Source organism: Syngnathus typhle, linkage group LG7, assembly GCF_033458585.1.
Source record: "Syngnathus typhle isolate RoL2023-S1 ecotype Sweden linkage group LG7, RoL_Styp_1.0, whole genome shotgun sequence".
Taxonomy (NCBI): domain Eukaryota; kingdom Metazoa; phylum Chordata; class Actinopteri; order Syngnathiformes; family Syngnathidae; genus Syngnathus; species Syngnathus typhle.
The window spans coordinates 14,142,412-14,159,412 of record NC_083744.1 but is presented as its reverse complement, the minus strand read 5'-3'; the positions used below and the strand labels follow the sequence as shown (position 1 = coordinate 14,159,412).

The following is a 17,001-nucleotide window of genomic DNA, read 5'->3' as shown; positions in this document are numbered from 1 at the left end:
AATCCAGTTATTGATAAAATTGTTACATGAAGTTAAAAATGACTTTTTGAACAAGGCATCAAATTCAAATTGAGGTTGGGGGGGGGGGGGGGGGGGGACTCCAAAAGTAAGTAATGGGTCCTCCATGTTAATTATTGGTTTGTTTGTCATTACGTTAGAGTAGGTAGTAATCTAAATTAATCTATTTCTTGTGTTTGATTAAAAAATAAATGAGCATACCTTGAAAAAAATAATTCCATATTAATTTGTCCAAAAATTGTATTGTTTTTTTAAAATCTTTCATCCCTACTTTTAAATCCCATTTTGTTTGATTGTGCCCGTTTCTCTCACATGCATGCACCTTCTTATAGAAAGAAAAAAACAACCTCTCCAACCCTGAATTAAGGCAACAGTAAAAAGTTTGATACACTGATGTATTTGCACATGACAAGACTTTGCTTTTGTTTCTTCTTCCTTTTTTTTTTTTTGACTGAACATAAATGACAAAAAGACGACCCGACAAGGAGAGCTTTGTTTTTAACTATCATAACTTTTCAAAAAACAAAAAAAAAAACAATCCTTTCAACTCCTTGCCGCCTTTCATTCATCATGCATCTATTTGTATTCTTGGCCGCATGTAAATCAGACGCGAGTAACCTCCTCAATCAAAGCAAGCTTTACATGTACCGTGTGAAGTGGCATCAATTTGAGGGAGAAAAGGAAATAATAACACTTTAATAGTCAGTCTGTCAGATGTAGCCATCTGTTGTCGAGAACACCAAAATAAATCTGAATAGCTCACATTTGAAGGGTGGATCAAAGCGAGAGAAAGATGCAGCAGAAGCATGGGGGGGGGGGGCAATCATAAGCGCATCGTGTCATCTGAATAAGTGAGGGGAATAGTTTCTTAAGCAACGTTCCACTCTCGCACATGGAATATCAAGTAAACACATCAAAATCTAAATAATGAGGGGCGGGTTAAGACATAAAAATGTTCATGAAATATTGACGGACTGCGATCCACCCCGACTCTCCATTATGAGAACAAGACATGCCTGCACGTTCTAAACAAACTAAACTTTGTAATCAAGCCAGTGAAGCTAAACTGTAATTATCGACCTTGGTCGGCAGCTTTGAACGTTGCAGACTTTGTGACATTTCTAACAAGTCCACACACTTAAAATATTTTCATTAGCTGTCTCATGTACAGCAAGGTCGCCGCTTTCCAATTTTATTTACAAGTCTGCTTAAAAGACAAACATCCCGTGAATTCTTTCAACACTGTAATGGGTTGTAGAGAGAAAAATCACGAGTGGCGCAAAAAGAAAAATGAAATTTGTGACGTGAACAATTACTTTAGTTGGGTACCTCTGTAGAAATAACTGTTCAAAAAAAAAAGTTCACTGAGATAAATGTTGACCAGTAAAATGTAGAATCTTTTCCCTTCAATGAAATATCGCCTGAATAATATATAAATCACCCACAACCAATAGTTAACCGAGCGACAAAAATCAATACAACCAAAGAATGACAATTATTCCAACACTGTATGTTGCTGATTTCAATCTAATCCAAAAATATTTTTAATGTTCATAACATGTTAGCTGTCTTAATCAGTAACATAAGAGGGCTAAAATATTTAAAACATTTGATATGGTTCCCGTACCGGAGGTGTGTTCTAACTTCCCCGAGTGCTTAAGTGCAATGTGCATTTGGTTTGCCGTCCCAATCCCGAACTGATTGTGCGATCTGGCTTTGGTGCCGTCCCAGTTGAGCCAGGCGTGACGATACAAACCTGCAGTCATTTCTACCTCATCTTCTTACTGCTGGCTGTTTCTCAAACCTCATGGTTCTTCTTTAGGACCTCCAAGTACTGCTGCTTTGCTCTGCTAACAGGGTCCAGGTCCACCCTCGAGGCAGAGCCCACCGGAGACATACGGGCCAAAGAGATGTCAAGTTCCGTCGAGGCTGAGGAGAGTAAAAACGGTAGTCGGTCACGGGGCGGAATACCGCGTAGTCGTTTTTGCATATGGCGTCTGTTCTCGTACCTTTGTTAAGTTCCCTTGATATGCTTCGATCTAACTGACGCTGCATCTGAAGGAGACCAACAGTTAAGCAATTGTATTTCAATAAAACCTTGAAGAATGGAGGGAGGAAAACATTTCTTCCTAAATTGGGACTACCTCTCCAAATTCAAGGTAGCACTGAAGTTATGACTTACCATGGTCAGGTAGTCCTCCACACTGCTGCTTTGCCCTTCGGCCACAGGGCAGAGGAGCCTGGAGGCAAGGCCCCTGTATGGGCCCCCCAGAGTGGCCACGCTCCCAGACGGGGTTGGCGGCGGCCCAGGGGAGGCTATGAGAGACCTGCCTCGCTCGGTGACCAACATGGAACTGGCCTCCGTGAGTTGATGGTTAGTCCTGCTCACAGAAAACAGCAAAAGTCAGACAGTATTATTTCAGGCTGAATAATTATATTTTTTTGAAAGCCGCTATTGCACTTCCAGACCATTTTAGATCAGCGGACAAAGACTTGCGGAGCTTCTGCTCCTCTCTGTAGAGTTCTTTGAAGCGCTCCAGTTCCGTTTGGGTGGACTCTCTCTGGCCGAAGGTGTCGTGTTGGAAGGCTCGCGCTCGGTTCAGTTCGCTTTCCAGTTCTTGGATCCTCAAGCGCAGACTGGCCTCGTTGGCCGCTTTTATCTGGTCCTGTGCCTCCTGCGTCGCCGCTTGGGACTAACATTGAAAATACAACCATGATGATGCTCAAAGTGATGTCGCTGTGTACTAACTGTGCCACGAGAGCCGATTCGAATCGTTCGTTCAATCGACAACCGCAAGAATTAAATTTTTTCTTATCATTATTTGATTCTTTTTTAAACAATTTATTTGATTCTTCTTATGATTTTATAGTCTACCTGCAGAAAGATGTTGACTTCTTGTAGCTTGCGCTGTATTTCCTGTCGGGCCTTCTCCTCCACCTCCCGCCGGTACTGCTCCATCTGCCTCTGCTCCACCGCTGAGGCCTCCACTCTACGTTTGAGGTTGAGCACCTCCTCCTCCAACAGCCTCGTCTCCGACAGGCTGCCTTGGAGCGCTCCTCTCTCCAGATCTCCCTGGAGAGGACCAGAAGGCAGAAGAAAACCCTTGTGTTTTTGCAAAGTAGTTTACAATGACAGCGACAAGGCACATGGACGAACCTTTTCTCTCCTTTCGTGAAAAACTCTGTCAGCCCGGCTGTGGTCCATCTTTAGACTACTCAGTGGCGAGGTGAAGTCATGTCCGCCGCCACCGCTGCCGCCCGTGCTCTGATCCCGCAGCCTCTTCTTGGCAGTTTTAAGTAGAGTCCGTAGCCTTAATTCAATTTTTTTTTTAAACAGCAAACTTGTCAGTAAGCAAATAAAAACAAACTGCTCATGATTGTTGTATTACACATCATAATGGATCTTGTAAACTACAAAGGCAAACAATTTTAACTGAATCAAAATTAGAATATGTGGGCCGCTAAAGGCGGCTCTTGGGAATCACCTGTATATTTCTTTTTGAAGTGCCGTGTTCCTCTCCATCTCTTGTTCCAGACGACAATCCACAGCCTTTTTCTGCTCTGCTACTTTCTTGGCTTTCTTTTTCTCCATTTGCACCTTAACACGCCACATCAAATCCATCAACATCCAGGAAGAAAAAAAGTGCCAATGTTTACTATTTGATAACTAAGATTAGTTCAGGTCAAACTTAAGCACACCTGACCGCCGAGTTCTCCTTTTTCCTTTTCGAGCTCTGCTAGACGGACTCCTAACTTGGAGCGGCTCTTTAGCTCCTCCTCCCACATGGCCTGAGAGTCGTGGGCGCTGTTGGACAACACGCTTTGCTTCTGCACCTAAAAATATATATATAAAACAAAACAAAAAATAAGTGGGCTTGGCATTTGCTTAGGGAAAAAAAAGAAAAAAGAGAGCTACAGTAACTACAGGACTCACCTCTTTGTTGAGTTGGTCTTCTAATGTCATCTTATTACTTTGAAGGTTGGTCACCAAATCTTCCAACTGAGCTCGGATCTAGACAAAAAAAAAATCCCATTTTTGTTGGTTGAAGAGTGTTGTGTTTTGATTCTTAAAAATAGAGAATCCAAAGAGTTAAATAGATCCTGAAGACATTGGATAGATTTTAACATGCAGCTTGAAAAAAGGAAGAATGGAAGACCCAACGACAAAATCAGGGAAAGGAATCAACGAGGTCACCAAGAAGAACCTCCCCCAATGTTTTTCATTGTATTAAAGGATGCCCGAAAAACACGGCTGAATTTCACTGACAAGAATTCAAAGGTGCACACAGAGAAGCTAAATCTAAGAGCAAAGCACCGACCATTCCTCCGTTTGCACTGTCAGGCAGCTGGGAACAAAACAAGTTTCCTTCAATATGTCACGAAGGGCCGTACATGTCGTGTAGTGGTGTCCAATATTATAAAATTGGAAATGCAATTACGTCGCACTCACCCTCGCCTCCTCCTGAGCGGCTTTGTGAAGCGCTTCGAGTTTGTTAGACTGTTGCTTGGCCGCAGCCTCCAGCCTGACATTTTCAATCTCCAGCCTAAGGCGACGTATGGAGGACATCAAGATTTGATCAGAGACTGAAAAGTGCGCCGTCCATTTTACCTTTGCACGGCCTCTTCCAGTTGTTTGACGACAGCGTCGGAAGCGGCGGCGGCAGACAGCGCCTCCTGCTGTTTCTGAGTGGCGGCGACGAGTTCGCTCTCTCTTTCATCCAGACGACATCTGAGATCGTTCAGGCGTTTCTCAAATTGAAGGCATTGGGATTCACGTTCCTCTATCTGTGTGACAGAAAAGATGCGAAATGCAAAAAAAAAAAATAACATTACAGATGAGGCTGAGGGGGAATTAAGAAAGAAAGAAAAAAAGTCAGTCGGCACCGTTCCTTGCCGTTTGTTACCTTTCCCTTAAGGTTGTCCAGGTCTTTGAGGAGCCGCGTCTTTTCTTCTTCCAAATCATTTCGATAGCGAGTGTTGATCTCCAAAGAGGCTTCGCACATGGACAGCTTCTTTAATGAGTCCGCTAACTCCTGCTGCAGCTGCCTTTCACTTGCCTATGCCAGAGGGAAAAAGAAAACACACTTGTAATATTTTTTTTAAAACAATGTGCAATATATTTTAATTAATTTTAATTACTTTCCATTAATTTCTTAAGTAGTTACTTTCCTGTACTTAAGCACAGTCTTGATTTTCTCACTGTTCAAAACCTCAGTGTTATTTTTATTTTATTTTTTTAAATAAAGTTTTTTTTAATATGTGCTGTCACAGTCACCTCTCTCTCATTTTTCTCCTCCTGCAATTGATGGATGTGATCTCGAAGCTCAGCGGCTTTTGTGGCCAGATCCTGATTGCGGCCATGCACCAGTTGCACTCGTTCTTCGCAGTCGGAACGAAGCTTGGATAAAATGTCACTGAAAGACTTTTGGGCGTCTGTCACGGCATTCTCCTTCGCGGCACCTTTGTTTTGCGCCTCCTCCAGCTGTTGCCGTAGCAACATGCCTTCACTTTGCGCTTGGGCTAAGCGCTCCTGCGTGGCCTCTTGGCGCGCCACGGCCCGAGTGAGCAGCTCCTTTTCGGCCTGCAGCGCCGCCTCGAGCTCTTTGACGCGAGCGGCGACGTGGTCGCTCTCACGCTGTACCGTGTTTAGCAGGAGGTTCTTCTCTGTCAGCTGCAGCATGACTCGATGGGCCTCGTTCTCCAGGTGGTTTGCTTGCGACTCTGCTTTGGACAGCTTCTGAGAAAGGCTGTTGACTGCTTCGTGCTGACTGGATGCGTCACCTGAACAGGTAAGGAAGAGTCCGTCAAAGATTTGACTGCCACTTCAAACAGAAAGTTGCTATTTAGTATAGCTTGTGAATTTGTACAGAAAAGACCTAGTCTTCCATCTCCCAAGATTCCATTTTCCTATAATATGGAGTTCTATAATTTTTTATATAATATAAAAAATATATAATATATAAAATATATAAAAATATCTTATATAATAAAACAACTGTGCGAAACATATTTACGTATTTTCTGTCATCCACAATCCCTTGAGAAATAATTCTTATCATTAATGCTCTTTTTAATTTCATCTGACTCCCCTATAAAGGACAAGCCTGAGCTTCTAAGTGCTTTATTTTTTTTTTTTGTCATCATAGCACACAAACTCACTTGAGACTCTGTCTCGAAGACGACGATGTTCCTCCTTCTCGTGGAGCAGAGCTTTCTCCGCGTCTGAGCGAGCCGCCATGCAGCGCTCGGCTTCCTGCAGCGCCGCCGTCAAGCGGGCGCGGACCGACTCCAACTCTGCCGCCAGGGTCTCTCGGGTCTGACGCTCATTCTCCAGACGCCCGGCGGTGACGGTCAACTCCGACTTGACGGTGGCCGTCTGGTTGTTGAAGTCCAGGACGGTTTGGTTGAGGGTGTCGGTGTTGGATTTGAGAGCTTGCCGGGCCTCTTCCAGTTGCTCCTTGAGGGCTTTATTCTCCTCCTGGAGGTCTCTTTGCCTGATGCTGCTGTTGGCTTGGGAATTCTCAAGGTCTCTTCTGAGGGTGCTCAGCTGCTCGTGACAGATGGAAATCTGCTGGAGTAGTTCCCGCTCCCTGTCGCTGGCCTCCGTGAGTTGCGACAAAGCCTATGGGTGTTTAAAATGTACAAATGCAAAGACTTACAACCTGAATCCCACAGATTTACCTAAACTTCAAAATATGCTTTTCAACCACATGAGGAAAAAAATTGTACATCTGACATTTATTTATTTATAGGCTGTCCAGTGACTTACTATTATGAAGCCTTAAAATAAATTTCCTTGTATAGTGTCACATTTTGGATTAATTTGCAAACAAAAGAAATGAATAAAATAATAAATTAGGTTACATACTAAAAAAATCAGTTTAAAATGAGAAACCATGTATTATTTAAGCATATTTATAAATCAAATAGTACGATAAAAATACTACTGCTAATAATAATAATAATGATGATCCATCTGAGGGGGCGGCCATTTTGCCACTTGCTGTCGACTGAAAATGACATCACAGTTGCTCAGGGTTTAATCAACGGGAATTACCTGGTGACTTTTGCTTATGTTTCTTTTGTTCTCCTCCTCTACCTCTTGCTGCTTGCGCACGTGACTGCCGAGCAGATTCTCCAGCACCGTGCGTGCGCTGCGCTCCTGAGCCAAAAGTGTTTGGGTCTGACTGTTGTCCTCCTCCAGCTGGAGACATAAAAATGTCACCAACAATGACAGGACACGCCGACTCGGCATCTCATCAGAACATGCGTCTGTACCTGCTTCTTGTTGTTGACTAGTATTCGCATCTCCAGCTCCAAGTTCCTGAGCGTCAGCTCCACTTTCTGTCTCTCCTGAAGCTCAGCCTGTCGCTGCTCTTCCGTCCTCCTCAGCTTATCGCCGGTGGTGTTGTACATCATGGTGGCGTTACGTGACTTTTCTTGCTCCTGTTTCAGCTGGAATCTGCGCCACAAGAATAACATGACAAAATATGTGAGAGAAGAGAAAAAAAAAAAACTGTTGATGAAAGGATAACAGTCCGGAAGTTTTTACTTGAGGTTGGTGACTTCCGTTTGCAAGTCCAGCTGGTTGCGCTCCAAGGCCGATTTGACGTCTTTGACCTCATCCAGAGCGCTCCTCAGCTGCGCCTTCTCTGTTTCCAAGAGGCTCACTTTGTTGGCGAAGAAGCTGTGCCGGCTTTTGGCCTTTTGAATGGAGCGTTCGTATTTGTGGAAAATGTTTTGCAGCTTTACCATGCTCCGAGAGTCTGTGTATACAAATACAGCCATAATATTTCTATTTGATTCTTTCTGTATATGGAGGTCCTTTTTTTTTTTTAAATTAATTAATCAAATGTACCCGTCACAAAGGAATCCAGGTTCTGAATGAAGAGGGAGCTAGGGCGATGGCCGGAAGGGCGAAAGTCTGAATCATCCGTGGTCACGTCAGATGACGAATTGAACTCATCAATATCTTCAGATATCTCGATGTCTTCTGATTGCTGAATGGATGAAAATGAAATCTACAGACGTACGGAATTGAAATGAGATAGAAAAAAAGGGCAATATAATGACGTTACCTGTTTTTGCCTTTGTTCTCCAGTTTTATGACTGTAGCCAATAGAGAAAGAAAAAAAAAGACATTATTGTGAAAACCGTAGGATGAATTATAAAAAAACAAAACAAAAAAAAAACGAGTGGACTGTTAAAAAAATACCTTCTTTCATGGTCCGACGCGTCACTTAAAGTGCTGTCGTCAAACAATGAGAGCTCTCTGTTGTCGATTTGACGGGTACTGGATTTATGGGCCTTGCTGCCTCCCGCCGGCAGCGAGGTCTTATCTCCGAAAACATTTTCGGGTTTGCGACTGAAATTGTGGGTTTGGCATCGTAAACATATTAGAAGCCAGGATTAAAGACAGAAAAAAAAAAAAAAAAAAGTGCAATACCTGTCAGAGGTTGGAAGCTTCTGTGTTTGTTGGCAGTCTTCAGCTTGACTCGCTGAGCCACTCTCAGGTTTCTCGACGGCCAAGCCCTCCAACGCGCTTCCACCTGAGCTACCGAGAACGTTGTGAATCGCAGCCTTGGGGGTCTCCTCGATGACCTGAAAAGACCACAGCAAAGAAAAAAATACGTACAAAGTCATTCTTCATATAGTCTCCTCGCAAACCTAAAACCTAACCAAGGAGTGAAAACATTTCCTTCACTAAATAAATGACTGCAACACATGCAAAGCCCACACAGGAAGCAAAAGTCTACTGCTAGAAACGAGACATCAACGAAAAACGAGAGCAAACGTTGAAAGGACTAAAGGAGCCAGGCGGTCCATCTTCTACCTCTTTCTGGACTTTCAAGTTCAAGTTCTCCACGTCCTCTTCAAAGTCCTCATGGGCAACCGAAGGATAAGTAGAAGAATGTCTGTTCTTCCCAGGTTCTTCTGGTTGATGTTTGTGACGAAGCTCGGGGTTATTGTGGGGGTCTGACCTACTGTGGAGTGGTTCTTCTGCTTCTTCATCCATGACTCCCTCAGCAGCGGGTAAGCGGCGGTCTGGTATCTTCTCCTCCTTCAGGGATGAGTCGGCAGAATCCGCCGCCGAGTCTTCTGAAGCAGACTCTCGTTGTTCCGGGCCAGAAAGCGGGAGCAGCTTCCGTGCTGGAGCGGCGGGGCGCAAAATGGCTTCTCCTTCCTCTTCATCGCTTGATTGTTCGTCAGCAGACGAGAACTTCACCTGCTTTTCATCAGTGGAAATGTCTGCTTTCAATTGCTCTTCACATGCTAAGGTGGATTTAGCGTCTTTTTTCTCAACTTCTTCCCACAGCTTCTCAGACGGGGCCAGTGGCAGACCACCACCACCTTCATCATCATCATCAGGACTTTGTTGGGCTCTGGCCACATTCTCAACCAAGCCGATCAGGCCAAACTTGTGTGAGGTGAGGTCACCTAACTCCAATGCATCATCTTTTTCCTTGGATGGCGGCGGGGGAACAAAGGGGGGAAAAAGGAGGGGGGGGGTTCAAAATTATCTTTTCAAACAAGGAACTACCTTTTCACAATATTATTCCTGGAATGGAATGGAACCTGTTCTAACTCCAAAGGGGAAACCAATAAATTTGCATTTTTTTATTTATCGTCATCATAATGACACATTTACACGAGTTGGAGTAGAAAGCCAATTTCAAATGTAATTGTCACGTGTCATGTCATCAGCTTGTTATTTCTGACCTCTTGCTTCTTGTCGTGTTGCAGATGACTTTTTGGGTCTTCTGCCATTGTTTGGACTTCGGGGCGGCCTACGGACGAGGAGAATTGTTACACAGAGAACTCGTGCGCAGAAATGGCACTATGAAAAAAATGCTTGGTGGGACTTTGCACCTTGGCTGACCGCTTCCTGCCGCTGCCGATTGTCATCATCGGCATCGATGCACGATGGGGCTGAATCGTCTTGGTCGTGATCCAATTCTGAAGGAAAACGTGCTAAAGAAATAGAAATCATGATGTGAAGTTCATTTGAATGGCACGTCAAAATAAAAAGCGCAAAGTGCTTACTGTCACTCTTTTGAGGCACTGTCTTGGAACGAGGCTGAGGATGAGGACGACCCGGAACCCGGTTCTCGTCCGCCTCGATCCTCCTCGGGGTAGCGATTGGAGCTTTTGGAGACTCCTTCTCCTTACTGGAGGATTGTGGCGATTCCTCGGGTGCGGGAGAAGTGCCGTCGGGCAGGCTTTTTTTACTGATGTTGCTCGATGTATCCCAATCCGATGCATCTATTTAAAAAAAATAAAATAAAATGATGTTAAGTCTTTTGAGGGCAGCGTGTTCATAAAAATTCATTCTGACCTTCAGCATAGTCAAAATCTCCCAAACCGAGTTCCTCCATCAAGTCTGCGAAAGAAGCAAAGAAAGAAAATGTACATCGAGTCATTCAGAAATATTGACTGGGCTTTTTCGACTTACTGACCTGATTTGTCTTTGCTTTTTCCTTCACACTTGCTCAAAAGCAGTCCCCATTTCGTTTGCTCATTCTAGTGGGGTGAAAACCAGAATAAAAATAATATATAATTATACATATTTATACTTATTTAAAAATATTCTGGTGATGAGCTTACATCTTTTTGCGTAGGATCCTCTTTCTGAACATCTCTGTCTTGCACGCTGTCTTTATTCTCGCCAATGGAAGCAACAGTACCAAGGCCTGGCGAGTCAGAAAGACGTTTCAGATTTTAATTTGTGCATTTAGCCCAAACGGAACTTGCTCTCATCCAACTAGCCTATAGCCAAAAATGATGTTACTTTTTGAAAGCAAAAACAGTTGAGAACATTTGAGCGGTCAGCCGTGAATTGCAGTGAAAAGACAAAATATGCAAAATGGTGGATGACTCGTTGACACTGATGTAAAAAGTTTCATGCAAATGAGCTCAGAGTTAATGAAAATATTTAGTTGGGAAAGCAAAACATTCAGAATGATTCCGATTGCAGATTGGGCAAAAACTCAGCATCACAGGTTCTTTTCAACAATTGAACACTTGACAACTCTGCACTTGATTTTCCCATTTTGGCAAACTATGAAATGCTGTTGTGCTTTGGACGGCTGGATGGATTATTTGAAAAACGAGAATGCCATTTAAGAACCGTGCATGCATACATTCAGTGCATATATGATGGGTGCACAAATAACATGCAGCGGCCCAAAAGGAAGTCGGTCGGGTGAGCATTCCCGTTTCCTACCCACTCCCAGGCTGCCTCTTTGCCTGCCTCTACTCCACCAAGGCTCAGGCATCCACCCGCCTCCTGCCCCTCTTAAAAATGAGGGACTAAATAACAAGTCTACAAAAAAAAATGCAACAGGTTGTTTTGACCACACAGCACTGAACTCTATTTGGAAAATCTGCATCTACAACACCAAATGATGACAAATAAAAATACACCTTTACCGTCTTCCACCGTCTCTGGAGCCGTATTCTGTGCTTGTGCGCTTTGTTTATCTTCATTCTGGTCGTTCACAAGTCATAAAATGGAAAAATTGAAGTAACATTTATTCTAACGTGCGTATTCAACGGACTGTACCTCCGAATCCCAGGACTCCTGCTCTTCCTTTTCCTTCTGCAGTCCCGACTCGGAATGATCACCTGAGATTTTCAAAATAAGTGCATTCATTAAAGGGCAATAAATAAAAACAGTTATCGGAGGTGAGTCTTTTAATTTATTCACTTGTACCATATTTGTCGAATGTTAATAAATCCAGATTAGCAGCATTGGCTTTCTTTCACGTTCATGTCTAACCTAGCTGTCCTCTAAGCAGCTATCTGCAGGTCTTCCCTCATCCATACATCTCATTTGTGCTCTTTCCCTTTGGCTCCTACCTGGCAACTCCATTTCCAGCATCCTTCTCTGGACATTTCCTCTAGCATCTCAATCTGGCCTGTCTAGCTTTGCTTCCAAGCCTTCCAGTCTGTGCTGTGCCTCTGATGAGAGCATCTTCAACTCTCCCTTGCTGTAAACTTTTTTTTTTAATGTTAGGTTCATTGAAGACTCCAACTTGGTGTGAGAGGCTAGAATAAGGAACACCTTGACTTGCAAGTTCTTACCGCTTTTTGCATCTTTGGAAGCCTCAGCAACACTATTCGTAGCATCCGGCAGGACTCGGTTGCCTTCATCTTGATCATCTGACATGTCCTCCTCCTCCTCCTCTTCTTCTTCTCCTTCCTCCTCTTCCTCCCCATCGTCATCATCATCATCGTCATCATCATCATCGGCTGGGTCTTCGTGACTTGCATCATTTTCTTCTTCCTCGTTCTGTATAAAAATGTTAGCTCATGAGATATTTGCATCTGTGGGAATGACCTATGAGGAAAAAGGCAGGGCCAGAGGCACACCTTCAAAAACAAAAATTCAAAAAATACAAGGAACAATCTACGCTATCGATTACCTACTCCAACACGGTGGCACCTTGACCGTGTCCTCAGAAGCTCCCTACCTCATTGGCTGAATCCAAATCAACATCATCAATGTCGGTTTGCGGCAACGGTTCCGAAAGCGCGCTGCCGTCCGAGTGGCCGCCACTGACTCTGCCAGATGGAATAGCAAACATCTTCTCTTTGTTCACTTTGCAATTGTCTTCTTCTAACATCTCATCATGTGGCAAACCCGATTGCGGATTCTGCAGCGCCACAAGATCCTTCTTGTTTTCTGACAGCTCGGGTTGATCATCAGCCGGTTGGTTGTCTGGTTGGTCTCGGTTTCGTGTGGCGTGTTCGTTTCGCTTGGATGCCGGAGAAGCTTCTTCAACTAACTGCTCCTCTGCTGTCACCTTTGGGTTTCTTCTAGCATGTGGTGCCCCGTCTTCTTCTGACAGAGAGTCCCAATCAGATTCGGCTGAAGACGCTCTTTTCTTGGACCGAGGAGATTTTGGCGGAGGTGTTTCGTCAACGGCTATTTGTTGATCCTGCCTCGTTTTTGGACAGGACGTCCTGCTGGTGATGTCATCTTCGTCCTGGCAGCCATGGTTGTCCGTTTCCTCTAAGGAGGAGCCCCACGATGATCTACGTTTTTCAGTGCGTCCAGTTGTGCCTTTGGCCAGCATATTTCTTTGGCTCGTTTGATCGTCATCACCAACCTGCTCCTTTTCCGGCTCTTCCACCAACATCAATTCGTCATCCTCGTCGGAATATTTGGACTCCACTCTGACGGCCGACACCACCAAATCCTGGTCGGCGTCCAACGACCGCAGCCTATGAGAAGGTGATGTTCCAGGTGCTTGTGAGAAATTCTTTACAGGCGCACCATCAGAGCTGTGTTTGTTTGGAGCTTTTCCATCATCAAGCTCAGCTTGGAGAAGGGAGGGCGGCTTTGGTGCGTCTTCTGAAGATGAAGTGTTAGACTGACCAGAGGCCAAACAAGAGTCATCCTCACTCTCCTCCTCCTCCTCTTCTTCTTCTATCTCTTCACTTTCCTCCTCTTCATCCTCCTCTTCCTCCTCCTCTTCATCCTCCTCTTCCTCAGAGCCATCACCTTCCGAGCTCGGGTCTTCAGATTCTGAACTTGACTGATTTCCCGACAGCTGCTCTATCTCACCACGTTTGCCCTCGGCTTGTTTAAAAGTTCACAGGAGGGGAGGGGGGGAAAAAAAAGGAGAGGAACGGCATCAAAGGAAAGTGACACAAGAATCAACAGAAAACATGTTACCTGCGAGTAGTTTAGGAGAGGGGTAGAGGTCATCTGGGAGGCTTTGGGACGGAAAGGAACGGGTGAGGGTTCTACTGGGGGTTTATTGGGCACAACTCTCGCGGCGCTATTGTCACTGTCAGAGTCGGAAGCACTCATGGATTTGTCAAGCACTGCAAAGGCTACGAATGTTATGAATACAATTACCACCACGACAAAGAAAATAATAATAATTCTGAGAAAATGAGCTGCCAAGTACCTTTTCCTCTTTTCGATTCAAGCATTTTTCTAAGGTTCATTTTTGGTGGCGTCTAAAAGAAAAAAAAGGGAGGGCGGCGGCTTTAAAAAGTATACAACAAACACGGATGAAAACAGAACTTATTAGTGTTCATTCCAGAAGAGAATTTATGCTGACTCAACAAACCTTTTCAACTATAAGTGACTCACAGTCGTCCTCAGATGAAACCCATTCATCAGTCCCGCCTTTTTTCGACAACCTAAAACCATAAAATCAGACTTGGAAGCTGGACCGAAAGATTTCAGGCGGTGAAATGAAGAAGCTTACCGGCTTAGTGACTCTGCTTGGGAATTATCCTCAAAATCTGAAACAATGCAGGGGAACATACAAACTCTTGATTCAAGACGCAATTTTGCAAATACGCACACTCACAGCAGAGCCATTTGACCTTTGACCGACACACCCTGACAACGGCAAGCTAAATATTTGAAGCTCACCATCTTTGTCAATGGCAGGTCCTCCCACGGAGAAGCCCGTTTCCAGGGCTGGGGATGCGTTACCCAACTCGGATTTGGACTTCTTTTTACTCGGACCTGGATGAGACAGCGAGGCTGCCCGGTTCCTTTGAGTACTGTGCTCAGTGATGAGAATGGCGCAGCTGCAAGAGAGTCAAGACCACAACATTGACTCCAACCTGTGATGTTTACAACGCTTCAGGTTCAGTCAGTTCTTGACTTACGGATGATGGCCTTCGATCACAGCGTAATCCTCAGCCGAGTGCCCTTTGTTATCCTTCAGAGAAATATCAGCATGAAATTGCAAGAGCATTCGCAGCATGCTGATATATCCGTTGCCAGCAGCTATCATTACTGGTGACCTGCGGGTTTGTTTGATGAGAAAAAAAGGCATTTAGAAAGCTGCGTTAAATACCGCGTACGCTCCGAGAGGGGCATTTTTTGGCAGTGGCACTGACCTTCCATCTCTGTCCAAAATATTGACATCAGCACGTTTTTTCAGGAGAATCTCAGCTACTTCTAAGTGGTCCTCTTGGACTGCCACAGTCAAGGGTGAAATGCCCTCCTAAACATGAGACGACATCGTAAAATACAATTCTGTAGTCTTCATCACCTTCATTACCTTATTCTGGGCGTTGATGTCTGCGTCATGATCCACGAGGGTGTCAACAGTGGAGGTCGATGGGATGCTTGAAGCAAAATGTAAAGCTGTGTTTCCCTCCGTGTCCGCCAGGTTGGGATCAGCGTGGTTTTCCAACAGAATAGTAGCACATACATCATGCTGGCCTTGTACTGCCTGATAAAAAATGAGGGAGAATAGCCATGATGATGAAAATCACTGATATGCATCAAAACGTGTCTCCGGGCTTACCTTTATTAAGGCGGACTTATTTTGATTGTCACATAAATTGAGTTTGGCTTTTTTTGCCACCAGAAATCTCACCACCTCATCATTTCCACAGGCACAAGCTAGGTGAAGCGCTGTTCTGTAAGTCAAAAGAGAAGAAAATTCATTAAAGGGATTTGCTTGAAATGTCTATTAGTGCTGATGGTTATGTTTAAAGAGGACCATGGAGAACTTTCTTCAAGAATTTGCTCAAATTCCCAAGAATATTCCGAGGAAGAAGAACCTGTCGCCCTCACTGACCTGTTGTGTTTGTCAACCTGGTTGACGTCATTGCTCTTAACGAGATGCTCCAGTTTGGCTACATCTCCCCGCCAGGCAGCCTTGTGAAACTTGCCCAGGTCTTTTTCTTTCACCTCGTAGCCAACACACAGCGCGTTCCCCCTGTCAGCCGCGCGGGACGGCGACTGTTTCTTCTTGGAGAAGCTGAATAATTTCTTCATGCTTAAGGCTTCACCGCCACTATCTGTCTGCGACTTAAATTAAATCGGAGTACTGACGCCTCTCATGACCGGACAAATAAGACGTCCAAAGTGGATTAACCTCGGAACATTTCGTTGGAGTACAACATAACTGAACGCGACTATCCGAGAACGGGTCACGTCAAGTCATTTTCAGTAACTTCGCCGCTCACGGAGCGTCGTCATTGTTTTTATTTGAATGGAACGCTCGATAGTGCCATTGAGACCGCCACAAGCGGCGCCTCGGTGCTGCGAGACGTTTATGCGCATGCGTAGAACCCCAATTTCTTATTCTGCGAGTTTTATTGAGAGCTGTTATCTAGAATTTTGGTAAACAGCGCCAACCTTCGTTCCGGATCGAAAATAATCAGTAAATAATGAAACGAGAAGTTTCAATTATTTATTTACTCATTCAGTCATTTTGGTACTCTGAACGCTCCATATCATACAATATTTGTCTGTTTTTATATGTCTGGTTTTTACCACAACACTTTGTGTGCAATTTTGGGTATGTGCTCTATAAATAAAGTTAAGTTGAGGAAGTGACCAGGGGGCCGTAAAATGTTCAGGTCTGCTGTAATCCCGGTGAATGAAGTGTATTCAGCTCTATGTGTGATATCCTCTGCCCAAGGCCACATTATCTGAGTCCTAAAAGCCAGAATGGCTGTGGTAGATCATAAACCGCATAAACGGCTTTGTAATTAAAGAATAAATGAATGGCAAGATAGCCCAAGGCCTTGTGGGGCTGTCTGGGACCTGTCTGCTTGTCATGTTGTACTGCACGCATTATAAAACAATTAGCTTCCCCAAACATCAACTTTGGCCAATTACTGAAAAGGAAACACATTTAACGCCCATTGTCTCGAAACAATGACTACGCTCTTTGATTTATTGTCAACCTGCCTGGTCTACTGCACAGAGCCCGAATCCCATTAGAGCAAAGAAACTAGAAAAGACAACAACAAAAAAACACTATTACAGTACATGCAAATAAATGTGTGCATGTGTATATATTTAGAGGTTTAATAAAATCAAATGTTTAATGTATTGCTTAATGGTATGGTGAAATGTTATGATATTAAGGAAAATACATGCATTTTTTTGTTTACTTTGTTACGACAAGCGCTTACATTGATTTGAATATGAAAAATATAACAATTTAAAATAATCTTCAGAATGTAAATCTGTTCTACTCCCGCCCCGCC

At 44.1% G+C, this 17,001-nt stretch overlaps 1 protein-coding gene across 2 annotated transcripts; it reads right to left on the bottom strand.

Moving 5' to 3' along the window:
• Positions 1 to 395: 395 nt before the first annotated feature.
• Positions 396 to 16,071, bottom strand: si:ch211-272n13.3 (ankyrin repeat domain-containing protein 26). Of its 2 annotated transcripts, none has more exons than XM_061282173.1 (43): positions 15,579 to 16,071; positions 15,303 to 15,417; positions 15,054 to 15,227; positions 14,890 to 14,996; positions 14,656 to 14,793; positions 14,414 to 14,574; positions 14,244 to 14,280; positions 14,103 to 14,175; positions 13,938 to 13,989; positions 13,700 to 13,860; positions 12,103 to 12,310; positions 11,582 to 11,643; positions 11,449 to 11,506; positions 11,243 to 11,341; positions 10,624 to 10,709; positions 10,476 to 10,539; positions 10,355 to 10,399; positions 10,063 to 10,281; positions 9,889 to 9,990; positions 9,739 to 9,806; positions 8,852 to 9,481; positions 8,465 to 8,619; positions 8,234 to 8,383; positions 8,097 to 8,127; positions 7,877 to 8,039; positions 7,571 to 7,784; positions 7,297 to 7,480; positions 7,076 to 7,222; positions 6,178 to 6,640; positions 5,294 to 5,799; positions 4,923 to 5,075; positions 4,628 to 4,803; positions 4,469 to 4,562; positions 4,338 to 4,364; positions 3,953 to 4,030; positions 3,718 to 3,852; positions 3,504 to 3,616; positions 3,176 to 3,329; positions 2,894 to 3,091; positions 2,488 to 2,711; positions 2,201 to 2,399; positions 2,028 to 2,073; positions 396 to 1,947 (listed from the first exon to the last, which is right to left on the bottom strand). In XM_061282173.1, the coding sequence occupies exons 1-43, from the start codon at positions 15,776 to 15,778 to the stop codon at positions 1,817 to 1,819; spliced, it is 6,600 nt and encodes a 2,199-aa protein (XP_061138157.1). In that variant the 5' UTR covers positions 15,779 to 16,071; the 3' UTR covers positions 396 to 1,816. The 2 variants fall into 2 exon arrangements, with proteins under 2 accessions (XP_061138157.1, XP_061138159.1); XM_061282175.1 differs by having other exon boundaries at positions 7,877 to 8,018.
• Positions 16,072 to 17,001: the final 930 nt, after the last annotated feature.